Raw genomic sequence first — 14,025 nt, forward strand, 5'->3', positions numbered from 1 at the left:
TGTAGTCCCAGCTACTTGGGAGGCTGAGGCAGGAGAATCGCTTGAACTTGGGAGGTGGAGGTTGTGGTGAGCTAGGATTGTGTCACCGCGCTCCAGCCTGGATGACAGAGTGAAACTCCATCCTCCCCCCAAAAAAAAGCTGGGCGTACTCTCTGGGCACCCAGCACAGGGTGTGGATGACTGTTCCATCGTAGCTGATGTTTGGTGAGTGTTTCTGAGGGGGCCAGGCTCTGTCCCAATGTTTTATTCACTGTGTATTGGCTTCCTGAACCCTCCCTGGCATCGGCACTGTTTTACAGACAGTGCTGCCCCAGGACTTAGGTCTTACCAAGGGCTCGCAGCTGGTAAGGGCATACTGGAGTCAGGCAGCCAGGCCTGCCAGCTAGAGGATCCAGTGGCCCTGAGCTCATTTTGTGGCTGAATGGAGGAATCTGGGTACAGGTTTTCTTTTTTGTGCAGTGGCACAATCTGGACTCACCGTAATGTCCGCCTCCTGGGTTCAAGGGATTCTCCTACCTCAGCCTCCTGAGTAACTTTAATTACAGGCAAATGCCTCCACACCTGGCTAATTGTTATATTTTTATTTATTTATTTTTTGAGACAGAGTCTTGCTCTGTTGCCCAGACTTAGCTCAGCTCACTGCAACCTCTGCCTCTCGAGTTCAAGTGATTCTCCTGCCTCAGCCTCCCAAGTAGCTGTGATTACAGGCACCCTGCCACCACACCTGGCTAATTTTTTTTTTTGTATTTTTAGTAGAGACTGGGTTTCATCATGTTGGCCAAGCTGGTTTCAAACCCCTGAGCTCAAGTGATCTGCCCATCTCGGCCTCCCAAAGTGCTAGAATTACAGGCATGAGCCACCATGTCAGTCCTAATTTTTGTATTTTTAGTAGAGACGGGGTTGGGGTTTCACCACATTGGTCAGGATGACTTAACTCCTGACCTCAAGCAATCTGCCCTCCTTGGCTTCCCAAAGTGCTGGGATTACAGGTGTGAGCCACCATGTCTGGCCTGGGCACAGGTTTTCAGTGAGAGCCCAGAGGGCACTGATGCCCTCACTCCTTATCAATACCAATGATGAGAACAGGGCTCCGAGCAGGGAGAGTAGTGGGGAAGGGGGCAGCCAGGAGACAGTGGGGCCCAGACCTGCTCTTCCCCCCACCATCCTTCCCCTCTCCTCTTCTCTTTACAATTTAAATTTTTTTTTTTTTTTTTTTTTTGAAGACCAGGGTCTCACTCTGTTGCCCAGCCTGGATGATCATGGCTCACTGTAGCCTCAGCCCCCTGGTTTCAGGCGATCCTCCTGCCTCAGACTCCTGAGTAGCTGGGACTACTGGTGTTCACCATCACACCCAGCTAATTTTTTTTTTTTTAATTATTTTTTGTAGACACAAAGCTTTTACCATGTTGCCCAAGCTGGCCTTGAACTCCTGGGCTCAGGCGATCCTCCCCGCTTGGCCTCTCACTGTTGGGATTATAGGCATGAGCCATTGTACTTGGTCTACAGTTTAATATATATATATATATATTTTTTTTTTGAGACGGAGTTTCACTCATGTTACCCAGGCTGGAGTGCAATGGCGCGATCTCGGCTCACCGCAACCTCTGCCTCCTGGGTTCAGGCAATTCTCCTGCCTCAGCCTCCTGAGTAGCTGGGATTACAGGCACGCACCACCATGCCCAGCTAATGTTTTGTATTTTTAGTAGAGACGGGGTTTCACCATGTTGACCAGGATGGTCTCGATCTCTTGACCTTGTGATCCGCCCACCTCAGCCTCCCAAAGTGCTGGGATTACAGGCTTGAGCCACCGCACCCGGCCAGTTTAATATTTTAAATTATTATTTTTTCATTATGGAAAAGTTCAGACAAATACAGAAAATAGAATAATATGATAAACTCCATTAGCCAGCACCCAACATCAACAATTAGCAATAGTCAATCAGATTTCCCCTAAAGACCCCACTCTCCTGCTATTGGATGGTTTATGGTTTTGAAGCAAATCCTACCTAGACTTACCTGGAAATACTTTATTATGTCTCTAAAACATAAGAATTTATTGTAACAAAATTTTTTTTTTTTTTTTTTTTTTTTTTAAGACAGAGTCTCACTCTGTCTCCCAGGTTGGAGTACAGTGGCACGATCTTGGCTCACTGCAACCTCCGCCTTCCAGGTTCAAGCGAATCTCCTGCCTCAGCCTCCCCAGTAGCTGGGATTACAGGCGTGTGCCACCAGGCCTGGCTAATTTTTTTGTATTTTTAGTAGAGACATGGTTTCACCATGTTAGCCAGGATGGTCTCAATTTCCTGACCTTGTGATCCACCCACCTCAGCCTCCCAAAGTGCTGGGATTACAGGCATGAGCCACTGCACTGGGCCTGTAACAAAATCTTTCAAGGCTTAAACGCCTATCATCTGCAAATTTTTGGGCAAATCCATTAATAGATGGCTCAGATGAGCAAACCAGTGCAGTGGTTGCTAAAACCTGTTGGCCAAATGGGGCTGGTGATCTCCTAGCCACTGGAATCCTCGAGGGCACGTGTGTTAAAAATACAGATCCCTGGCTGGCGCCTTGGGTCACACCTGTAACCCCAGCACTGTGGGAGGATGAGGAGCGAGGATCGCTCCAGGCTGGGAGTTTGAGACCAGCCTGGGCAACACAGGGAGAACCCCATCTCTACAAAAAATACCGGGCTTGGTGGCACACACCTGTAGTCCCAGCTACTTAGGAGGCCTAGGTGGGAGGATCACTTAAGGCCAGGAGTTCAAGGCTTCAGTGCGCTATGAGTTGCCTGGGAATAGCCACCAACTCCAGACTGGGCGACAGAGCAAGACTGTGTCAGTAAAAAAAAAAAAAAAAAGAAAAAAGAAAGAAAGGGAAGGAAGGAAAGGAAAGAAAAACCACACACAGACAGGCAGATCCCCCGACTGAGCTTGAGCTCTGGGGACCCTTACTGAAGAGGTCTGGGTAGGACCTCCTCGCCTCCCCAGGGGAGTATGCGGCGTGGGCCTGCCAGCGTGGGTGACCCCGGGGGCTGTGTATGGGTGGGGACGCACTCCGAACTGAGCCCACAGGGCACTGTCCCCCTGCAGATGTTCGGGCAGCGGCGCAGCGCGCAGGCGCTGGAGCTGGCGCACATGCTCTACTACCGCAGCACGTCCAACAACTCGGAGCTGCTCAGCGCCCTGGCCCTGCGCGCGCAGGATGAGCACACCAAGGAGGCGCTGCTGGCTCACAGTTTCCTGGCCCGGCGGCCAGGGGGCACGCCAGGCCCACTCGAAGGTAGGACACGGCCTTGAGACCCTGTGCCCAGGGGCCACACCCCCACGAGGCCCCGCCCCAGTGAGACGTCCCCACCCCCACTTCCTACGGGTGGACCTGACAGATTTGCCTCAGCAGATAGGACCTCCGAATTCAGGCTCCGATCTTGGTCCCTGATGTGACCGCCCTTTCCTGACCTCAGCCTGGTTGGGACCCTTGGCTCAATGGCACGGCCCCCTCCTGGCACACTTTACTCCACCTGAGCTCACACTCTCCCTACAAGAGAACCTGCGCCTCCCTGTGTGGGCCCCAGGTGGTCCCCTTCCCTACAGGAGCCTCCACCTTCCCTGCCCAAGAGCCTCTGACTTGTCCCTGGACGAGAGCCCCAGATCTGGGCCTTCTGACCCTCTTGGGCCTCCCCAGCCTTGTTCCGCTCCCCTCCAAGCTTCAAGTTCACCCATAGACTTCTCCTAAACCCAGACCCTTCCTATTCTTTGCCGTACGCCTCCTCGCTGATCCCCCAAATCTTCCCCGATCTCAATGTGACCTCGGAACACCTGCCTCTCCCCTTGCAGAGACCTCCACGTGGCTCCGGTTAGAGGTGGAGAACTGGCTTCTAGCCAAGTCAGGCTGTGAGGTGGCCTTCAACGGAACTCGGGCCCTGGCGCATCTGCGGGCCCTGACCCCCAGCATGGGATTGTTCCCACCCCCAGGTTTCCCCAAACTAGACCCATTGGCTCCAATCACTTCCGAACCCCCGCAGGCCACACCCAGCAGTAACAACCCCTGAGTAGAACCTACCTCCCTGCCCCGTCAGCAGGCTAGGAACTAAGCCCTGCCTGCTTCGCGACAGGCTGTCAATTACAGTTATTATACTTTTTCACTCCAACTTCTAATAACTGACAGGTAATTATTTTTGCTACACTGTGTGCTTAAGCAAAGCAGCCAATCAAAATAGCCAGCAGTTGCTAAGTTACCCCCGCCCCTTCGATGAACAGCCAATCAAAGCGATTTAGCTCTGCTTCTATTTCATTTCTTAGTCCCACCCTTACCATAAACATTCGAACGTGGGTTGGCTGAGGAGCTGGGGTGTCTGCCAATCACAGTTGCTCGACTCTGGCTTCTGCAAACCGCCAGGTAGAGTTGTTAAAACCGTGCCCTCCCGAGACTATATATCATTGTCTTTTTTAGCCCTCTCCAGGCAAACTGCCCATCATGTGCACCAAGGCCGCTCAGCCCCGCCTTCTGGCAAACGGCCAGTGACAGCTGCTGGGTTCCATCAACCTTGGGCAGCCGGCTGTCGCTGCAGGGAAGCAACCAATAAGAATTTCTAAAGGAAACCTGATCTTGCTATCAATTGCTGCTGCTTACATGGCAGGCCAGCTGGTCAGCTGCTGATCAGGGTGTCTAGGCTGAAAGGGTTAGGGGACCTTGTGCTAGGTAGGTGAACCAGAAACCACCCTCGCCGCCAAGACTCGCTCCCAACCTGGCTCCCCAGCAATCTCAGGTGCCTTCCTCGCCCAGGTCCTTCACCCTTTCTACAGAAACTACCTCGGTCTGGATCTCCCCACCACCAGCAGCCCGTGCAATATTTATTGGTCTATCAATTTCTCCCGTCTCTCCTCTCCCAAAGTAATAAATCATGTTTAATAAGCCTGGATGAGGCTACTCTCAAAACACGGCCTTTAGGATAACGCTGCTCTGTAGGAGCAGTTAAAAAATTATTTTAAAGGCCGGGCGCGGTGGCTCACGCCTGTAATCCCAGCACTTTGGGAGGCCGAGGCGGGTGGATCACGAGGTCAAGAGATCGAGACCATCCTGGTCAACACGGTGAAACCCCGTCTCTACTAAAAATACAAAAAATTAGCTGGGCATGGTGGTGCGTGCCTGTAATCCCAGCTACTCAGGAGGCTGAGGCAGGAGAATTGCCTGAACCCGGGAGGCGGAGGTTGCGGTGAGCTGAGATCGCGCCATTGCACTCCAGCCTGGGTAACAAGAGCGAAACTCCGTCTCAAAAAAAATAAATAAATAAAAATAAAAAATATTTTAAAACAATATCTGGATGAGTGGGATGGCTGCAGGAGTTGGAGGGAAGGAAAGCATTTGAATTCTGGAAAAAAGAGAGGGACTCTTGACTAGGTCTTGGGGTCCCAGACAGAGAAAGCTATAGTCCTAAAGAGATGCTAGGTTTGAGGTTGGTGAAACAAAGATGGTCACAGAAGAGGATTTTTTTTTTTTTTTTTTTTTTTGAGGCAGAGTTTCGCTCTTATTGCCCAGGTTGGAGTGCAATGGCACGATCTCGGCTCACTGCAACCTCCGTCTCCCGGGTTCAAGCGATTCTCCTGCCTCAGCCTCCAGAGTACCTGGGATTACAGGCATGCTCCACTATGCCTGGCTAATTTTGTATTTTTAGTAGAGATGGGGTTTCTCCATGCTGGTCAGGCTGTCCATGAACTCCTAGACCTCAGGTGATCTGCCACCCGGCCTCCCAAAGTTCTGGGATTACAGGCGTGAGCCACCGTGCCAGGCTGGAAGAGGATAGAAGGACCTGATTCCCGAGGAGTCCCAGGACCTGATGAACAGAGGAGATAGGGTAGTCATGTACAGTTGTGCAGATTTTTTTTTTTTTTTTTTTTTTAGAGGGAGTCTTGCTCTGTCACCCAGAGAAGGGAAGGCCCAGGCTCTTAGATCTGTGGGAGGGAAGAGGTGCCTGGGTCGGGGCTCCTGTGTCCTTGGGAGGAAGGGGTTGGGGGCTGGGAGATGGGCATTCTGAGGGCTGAGCAGCTGGTAGTAGGGACCCTGTTAGGTTCAGGAGAAGTCAAGCGTGCGCAGCCTGGGTCCCGGGAGGCAGAAGGAAGGAAGGAGATCAAAGCAGAGCCCGCGGTTAAACAGTTTTATTTTTCTGGAGGGCGCGCGGCGTGGGGCCGGGAGCGGGTGGGGGCAGCCGGGCGAGGCGGGGCGCTCACTCCCGCTTCCGCAGGTGGATGTAGATGATCCCGCTGACCAGGGCGAGGGGGAAGGCCACCCAGGCCAGGGCGAAGCAGTAACCGAAGCTGCCCCCTCGCGGGTGCTTCGCCAGGATCTCTTCGACGTGAATGGCGTAGATCAGGGCCCCGGTAAACACCGCCACGCCTGGAGAAGTCGGAAACCATGCGTCACGCAGTACCCTCCAGGAAAACTACATTTCCCAACATCCCCGGGGGGGGGGGGGACAAAGAAGCGCCGGAGGGCGAGTGGGCAGCACCGCTGCCTGCTGGGAGTTGTCGTTCTCTTCCCCAGCGCGGTGCAGCTGCAGCGCGGCCTTGGGTGACTGATTCAATTATCTCTCTAGGTTGCATTTGCCCTTCCGTAAAATGGGACTATAATATCTCTCTGTCCATCCAAGGAATATTTTTGAGTGTGTTTCTATAAGCCAAACGTGTAATCGTAGATCAATAAAGCAAGAGAGAGGCTTTGCAAGAACCTAGGGAGATGCTTCCCAAACTGAGGACTATGATTAAGTTAGCCCTTTGCACCTGAAGTCAAAATATTGAAAAATAAGCAAAACTCCCTGATGTGTCTGATGCACAATATGCACGCGAGAAACAGCAGCTGGCTGACATAAATGCCATTACTCTTATGATTCAGAGATCTCTACTGAGGTGCTAATTAGCTTATCCCCTCACCTCACCCCCAATTCCTGGGATCGAAACTATTTACCTGTTACCAAGACTATGAAACTTCTTCCCCAGCCCTGGCTCCCTGAAGCCCTAAGTTCCCTAATGACTCATAAGCACAAGCCACAACTATCATTAGCCACTAAAAACTACAAGTCCCAGCAATCCCCTGGGACAGAGAGGTAGCCCACAGAGGCACCTCCTGTGGCTCCTGGGGTGTTGAAAATTGTTTTCTTCTACAAGAGGCCCATTCTCAGGGCCCCCAGCATCTTGACGCACCCCACTCCCTTCTGCTCAATTATTGGGGAGTTAGGGGTGGGGAGGGGCAGTGCTCACTGGTGCAAAGCTGGCAGAGGCCGGTGGCATAGAAGAGGCCTCCTCGTCGCATGGTGTAGAGCTGGAACATGAACAGGATGAAGGACAGACAGCAGAGGATGAGGGAGAGCACCATGAGGACCTGCACCGCCTTCAGCCAGCCTGCAGTAAAGGAGGACACAGAGGGGGACGTCATGGTGGGTCCAGAGTTCCAGCTCCACCTGCTTGCTCACCATGTGACCTTTCTCTGCCCCATCCCTGCTCCCCTTTAGAGGGGAGCTTAGATACTTAGATGTATCACATTGACCTTGAGCCCTGTGAGCTTGCTAAATTCTCTTCTCAGTTCTAGTAGTTGCTTTGAAGATTTTTTTTTTTTTTTTTTTTGAGACCAGGTCTTGCTCTGTCATCTAAGCTGGAGTGTAGAGGCACAATCATGGCTCACTGCGGCCTCATCCTCCTGGGCTCAAGCAATTCTCTCACCACTTCATCCCAAGTAGTTGGGACCACAGGCACAAGCCACCACACCTGGGTAATTTTAAAATTTTTTGTAGAGACAGGGTATCCCTATGTTGCCCAGGCTGGTCTTGAACTCTGGGGCTCAAGTGATCACCCCTCCTCAGCCTCCCAAGGTGCTGGGATTACAGGCATGAGCCACTGTCCCTGTCCACTTTGCAGAATTTTAAAGGATTTTCTACATAAACAGTATGTTTAGTGGGAATAGAGACATTTTTTCCTAATTCATTTCCCATGACTTTTATTTCTTTTTCTTACCTAGTTGCATTGGCAACTCCAGCAAAACGTTGAATTGAAGTGGTGAGAGCAGGCCACATGCTTTAATCTTAGTTTTGCATTCAATCTTTCACACAGAACTTTACATAGATGCAGCATATCTATAACTTTACTTTAGAACTCCAATGCACCTGGCTGGCCCCACCCCTTTAAGACCTTTTTTTTTTTTTTTTTTTGAGATGGAGTCTCACGCTTGTGCAGGCTGGAGTGCAGTGGTGCAATCTCGGCTGACTGCAACCTCCAGCTCCAGGGTTCAAGTGATTCTCCTTCCCCAGCCTCCCGAGTAGTCAGGATTACAGGAGTGCACCACCACACCTGGCTAATTTTTGTATTTTTAGTAAAGTCGAGGTTTCACGGTGTTGGCCAGGCTGGTCTTGAACTCCTGACCTCAGGCGGTCCACCCACCTTAGCCTCCCAAAGTGCTGGGATTACAGGCATAAGCCACTGCGCCCAGCCCCCTTTAGAACCTTAAAGTGGTTTCAGCCCCATCCCCTGGGAACTTGGATAAATTGGTCCCAGGCATCCATTCAGAGCACCACCCCCATCTCCTTAGAGCTTTGGAAACATAATCTAGTCTTCTCAGAATCTTAGAGCTTTCTTTCTATTCCTTAAACCTATAGCATGCTGTCTCACCCTTTCTGAGTCAGAGGAGGAGGCTTTTCTCTATATGGCCTCTTCAAAACAGGAGGTACTGACCAGGCACAGTGGCTCACGCCTGTAATCCCAGCATTTTGGGAGGCTGAGGCAGGTGGATCACCTGAGGTCAGGAGTTCGAGACCAGCCTGGCTAACATGGTGAAACCCTGTCTCTACTAAAAATACAAAATTGGCTGGGGGTGGTGGCGCACATCTGCACTCCCAGCTGCTCGGGAGGCAGAGGTTGCAGTGGGCCGAGATAGAGCCACTGCACTCCAGCCTGGGCAAGAGCAGCAAAACTCCATCTCAAAAAAAAAAAAAAAGAACAAGAGGTAGGTACATCCAGACAGGCGGGACATGCATCAGCCCTAGGCATTCAACCCCTCAGGCCTGGACCCCGCCCACTCCATCTTTGAGGGCTTCCCAATTCTCTGTCCTCTGAGGACACTAGGGGTTTCCCTTCCCCTTTGCAGACCAGCCCTGCCCCCTCACCCCTCACCGTTCTCGCTGACGTTACTGCAGGCCCACGTTTTGTTTTCATTGTTCCATGTGCAGTCATACCAGAGATTCAGGGACTCTTTCCCAGGGAGAGTCCACCAGGACTGGGATGGACAGAGAATGAAACAAGGGGCAGGGTTAGGGAAGGAGAGGGGATGGGGTCATGGAGACTGTGGGGAGGGTTAGGAAAAGGGCGAGGTGTCTGAGCTGGGGCAGAACTGGGGAGAGCTAGGATTTAATGTGAAAGGGGGTGGGGTCAGAACAGGGAGGAGGCATTGGAGGTAGAGCTAAAAGGGTCAATCTGGTGGCTCAGGCCTGTCATCCCAGCACTGTGGGAGGCTGAGGTGGGTGGGTCAGTTGAGGCCAAGGGTTCGAGACCAGCCTTGGCAACGAGATGAAACCCCATCTCTACTAAAATACAGAAATTCGCCGGGCATGATGGTGGGTGCTGGTAATCCCAGCTGCTTGGGGGACGCTGAGGCAGGAGAATCGCTTGAACCCAGGAGGCCGAGGTTGCAGTGAGCCGAGATCGAATCACTGCACTCCAGCCTGGGGGACAGAGTGAGACCCTGTTTCAAAATAAGTAAAATAAATACTAGGTAAAAGAGGCGGGGCCAGAGTGTTTTTAGAGGAGGGGCGTGGCGGGATTGTGCAGGGGAGCAGAAGAGCCCTGAGCTCCAAGTAGGCTTACCTTGTCCAAGGTGGCCACGAAAAGCAGGATGAGAATGAGGATGTGAAGGGCCGAGACCACCAGCAAGAGGAGCGACATGGCTGCAGTGGAAGTCTGGGGAGGGGGAGCAGGGGACAGAGTCTCAAGAGGTTGGCACAGGCCAGGCACAGTGACTCATGCCTATAATCTCAGCCCTTGGGAGGCAGAGGCAGGAGGATCACCTGAGGTCAGGAGATGGAGACCAGCCTGCCCAACATGGTGAAACCCCATCTCTACTAAAAATACAAAATTAGCTGGGCGTGGAGGCGCGTGCCTGTATTCCCAGCTACTCGGGAGGCTGAGGCAGGAGAATCACTCGAACCCGGGAGGCGGAGGTTGCAGTGAGCAGAGATTGTGTCATTGCACTCCAACCTGGGCGACAGAGCAGGACTCTGTCTCAAAAAAAAAAAAGACGTTGGCACAAAGGTAGGTGAGATATCTCCTGATGGAGGAAGGGCTTCGGTGCAGACTTCTGGGTCTCTCAGGGAGGAGGGGACTGGGGCCTGGATTCCTGAGTTCTTCATGGGCTGCAGGGGTGGAAAGGGCCAGAGATGGACTCTTGGGGTCCCGGAATGAGGAGGATTAGCAATGTGGCTCTTTTCTCCCCAGAGCCCTGTCTCTGGGTACATACAGGCCAGATAGTGAAAATTCAAGTTGAGACCCCTGCCTTGCACCCCGATGTATCAGGAACGAGGAGCTGCCCTCAGCAACAGGCATCCTTGACTCACACCACTCCTCTCCTGGGGTGAGGGGAGGAGGGGGACCTGGTGAGTCATCTGGTGACTCATCCCACCCCCCTGCCTCTAAGCACCAGGGAAACCCCAGCCCCTGGCGATGTCCACAAGGTCCTCACCCCACCCTGCTGCCAGACTGGTGCCTGCTGGACATCTTCTGGAGGAAATGGATGAGATTCGTGCTGGGGGGAAGAGAGGCCTGAGAAGAAGGAGTTAGCCTCCCAGGACCCTTCGGTGCCCAGGAACGGAGGACGTAGAGGTCTCCCAGACTTGGGGTGTTGTCATGCAATTCCTGATTTTAGGGCCCTCAGAGGAGAGTGGACACGGCTCAGGAAAAACTGCACAAAGTTTTCTCGTGGAGGGCTCTGCGGGACCCCAAAACTTTGCCCAGCCCCACCCCTTCCTATATTCCCATCTCAAGTACTAGGAGATCACTTATTAAGTTACAAGGATTTCCAAGAGTGGAGGGATCTCTCCCAGCCTGGGGGTGTCCTTCCCAAACTGCTACATTCCCAAATAAATTAAGAAGTCTCAGGCCGGAATAACGGACTGGAAACTTACCGAGAGCTGCGAAAGAAGTCAGAGCTGCAGTCGGGAGTCTCGTCCCTCGCTCGGGCCTCCGTGCCCCGCCCTTCTCCTCCCTCCTTCCACCCTCCGGAGGCCCCCCCTACCCCCGACTCCCTGGCCGCCTTCCTCCCTCCCTCGCTCTCTTCCAATCCGGAACCCTTTCTTTCTCGCTCGCTCTCCTTATGCCTCTATTCTCCCCCTCCTGCCCTCACTTTCTGGGCCTCTTCTCTCTTGCTCCCGTTTTTCTTTATGCCCTCCTCTTAATACATACTGACCCTTTTATACCCACCCTCACCGCACCCAGCTGAGGTCAGCTGCCAGGCACTGGTCAGTGGGAGGGCCCAGGCACTCCGGTTCCTCTTTCTTTGGGCCCCCACCCAATCCCCCCAGACAGTTATCGTCTGGGGCTCCCTCCCAGGGTTGAGATGAGAGACTCCTGGAATGGGGCCCTCGGGTGGGGCAAGCGTCAGGAGTGGGAGGGCCCGATTCTTAGGACACTTGGGTCTTGAGATCTTGTCCTGGGACGGGATGTCTGCTTTATCTGATGGAGCTTAGGGCTGGAGAGGAGTCTGGGAAAGGAGGCCAGATTTCTGTGGCATGGTTGGAGGTTGGGCTGGTGAAGCTGGCCCCGTGGTGAGGGTCAGAGGATGGGAGGTGAAATTTGTGAAACTCGGCAATGCACGGTGACTCGCGCCTGTAATCTCAGCACTTTGGGAGGCTGAGGCGGGCGGATCACTTGAGCCCCAGAGTTCGAGACCAGCCTGGCCAACATGATGGAACTCTCTCTCTACTAAAAATACAAAAATTAGCCGGGCATGGTGGCCTGCGCCTGTAATCCCAGCTACTCTTGGGACTGAGGCAGGAGAATCCCTTGAATTCGAGGTGGATGCTGCAGTGAGTCGAGATTGCACCGCTGCACTCCAGCTGGGCAACAGAAGGAGACTCTGTCTCCAAAAAAAAAAAAAAGGAAATGTGTGAAACTCTGGAATGGGGAGGAGGTGGAAGTTAAGGATCCCAGCGCCATCATTTCCTGGCTCAGTTACCTTAATACAATTCTTTCACCCATCTGGTTTCCAGTATCTTAGTCTATATCGAGAGAATAACAACACTGACAAAATACTAATACTGATAATAATAATTCTGATACTTATGCTGAATGAATACGGTAATACCAATAGCAGCACACTCCCACACCTAACCTGTTCCTTACTTCATCACACATTTATTGGACATCTACTCTGATCTGGGAGTTAATAATGAAGGCAGACATGAGCCCTGCTGGTATTACAGAGTTTGTCTTCTGGGAGAGGGAGACCAACAAGAGAAAACATAGCGGCGATGAAGATAAATTTCAGATAGGGTAAGTGCCTTGAAAAATAAATACAATAGGCTGGCGCAGTGGCTCACACCTGCAATCCCAGCAATTTGGGAGGCCGAGGCCGGCAGATCAGACCTGAGGTCAAGAGTTCAAGACCGGCCTGGCCAACGTGGTGAAATGTTGTCTCTACTAAAAATACAAAAATTAGCCAGGCATGGTAGCAGGCGCCTGTAGTCCCAGCTACTAGGGAGGCTGAGACAGGAGAAATGCTTGAATTCGGGAGGCGGAGGTTGCACTGATTGTGCTACTGCATTCCAGCCTGGGTGACAAGGTGAGACTCCCATCTCAAAAAAAAAAAAAAAGAAAAGAAAAAGAAAAATACAATATTAAATCAAATAGAGTGATGGAGATAATGACGGGATGTGGGGGAGACTACTTGAAACAGGGTAATCAGGGAAGGCCTCTTGGAGGAGGTAACATTTGAGCGGAGACCTGAAGACAGGAGTTATTTGAACGCAGGGGTGGGGGAGCGGTGGGGGCAGCTTGGGAAGAGGAAGTACAAAAGCTCTTAAAGCTTTTGAGAACAAGCTCAGGTTGTTTAGGGGCAGACAGAAGGGCCAGTGTGGCTGGAGCACAGGGAGGCAGAGGGAGTGGTGAGAAGGGAAATCAAAGAGTGCCCTTGAGGACTAGAGGAGGAATTTGGATTTCATTCTCAGTGCAGTGGAAAGCCATTAGGTTTTAACAGAAGTGTAGTACCAAAGATTTTTTGTTGTTGAGATGCAGTTTCGCTCTGTCATCCAGGCTGGAGTCCAGTGGCATGATCTTGGCTCACTGCAACCTCTGCCTTCCGGGTTCAAGTGATTCTCCTGCCTTAGCCTCCCAAGTAGCTGGGATTACAGGTGCTTGCCACCATGCCCAGCTAATTTTTGTATTTTTAGTAGAGACGGGGTTTCACCATGTTGGCCAGGCTGGTCTCAAACTCCTGACCTCCAGTGATGTGCCTGCCTTGGCCTCCCAAAGTGCTGGGATTACAGGCATGAGCCACCATGCCTGGCCCCAAAGGTGTAATGTATACTATTATTTTTGTTTATTTTGGGGATATTAGGGTGGGGCGGTGATGACTACTACATACATGAATCTCTTGGGAGGGGACCAAGTGTCCGGGACTCTGATTGAGAGCAGGGGTATTCAAATCCTGGATCCAGGGAAGGGAACTGGATGATGGACGGGATGGGCATGGTGGGATGTCTGGGTATCTGATGGGGCCAGAGCTGGGTTTGGGATAGCTGTTGCTGATTTGGGCTCCCTGAGGGGGTGAGGGATGGACAGTTCAGTGCCTGGCTGGGTGCCCCGAGACCTGGAAGCTGGAATACCAGTATAGCACAGATTCCAGAGCCACACTGGTTGGACTAAAAATCCAAGCTGTTTTACTCATTGGCTGCGTGATTTTGGGCAAGTTACTAATAACTTCTCTATGCCTCAGTTTCTTCATCTGAAAAAAGAGATAACAGTAAATACATTATAAGGTAGTTCTCAGGGTAGTGCT

The 14,025-nt window shown here is 52.1% G+C and overlaps 2 protein-coding genes across 2 annotated transcripts in view; one reads left to right on the forward strand and one right to left on the reverse strand.

The window, feature by feature from the left end:
* The window catches only part of TMEM143 (transmembrane protein 143), a 29,734-nt gene extending 24,818 nt beyond the window's left edge, over nt 1-4,916 (forward strand). Inside the window, 2 exon segments of the mRNA XM_032271008.1 lie at nt 3,090-3,279; nt 3,834-4,916. Coding sequence (XP_032126899.1) covers nt 3,090-3,279; nt 3,834-4,048 — 405 coding nt within the window. The 3' untranslated portion in view covers nt 4,049-4,916.
* A 1,219-nt stretch (nt 4,917-6,135) lies between these two features.
* EMP3 (epithelial membrane protein 3) lies at nt 6,136-11,435 on the reverse strand. The gene is made up of 5 exons (XM_032271009.1): nt 11,156-11,435; nt 9,843-9,935; nt 9,153-9,255; nt 7,251-7,391; nt 6,136-6,390 (listed from the first exon to the last, which is right to left on the reverse strand). The coding sequence occupies exons 2-5, from the start codon at nt 9,918-9,920 to the stop codon at nt 6,221-6,223; spliced, it is 492 nt and encodes a 163-aa protein (XP_032126900.1). The 5' UTR covers nt 9,921-9,935; nt 11,156-11,435; the 3' UTR covers nt 6,136-6,220.
* Nucleotides 11,436-14,025: the final 2,590 nt, after the last annotated feature.

The sequence above is a fragment of the Sapajus apella genome, unplaced genomic scaffold, assembly GCF_009761245.1.
Source record: "Sapajus apella isolate SASKATOON/1434 unplaced genomic scaffold, GSC_monkey_1.0 scaffold220, whole genome shotgun sequence".
NCBI lineage: Eukaryota > Metazoa > Chordata > Mammalia > Primates > Cebidae > Sapajus > Sapajus apella.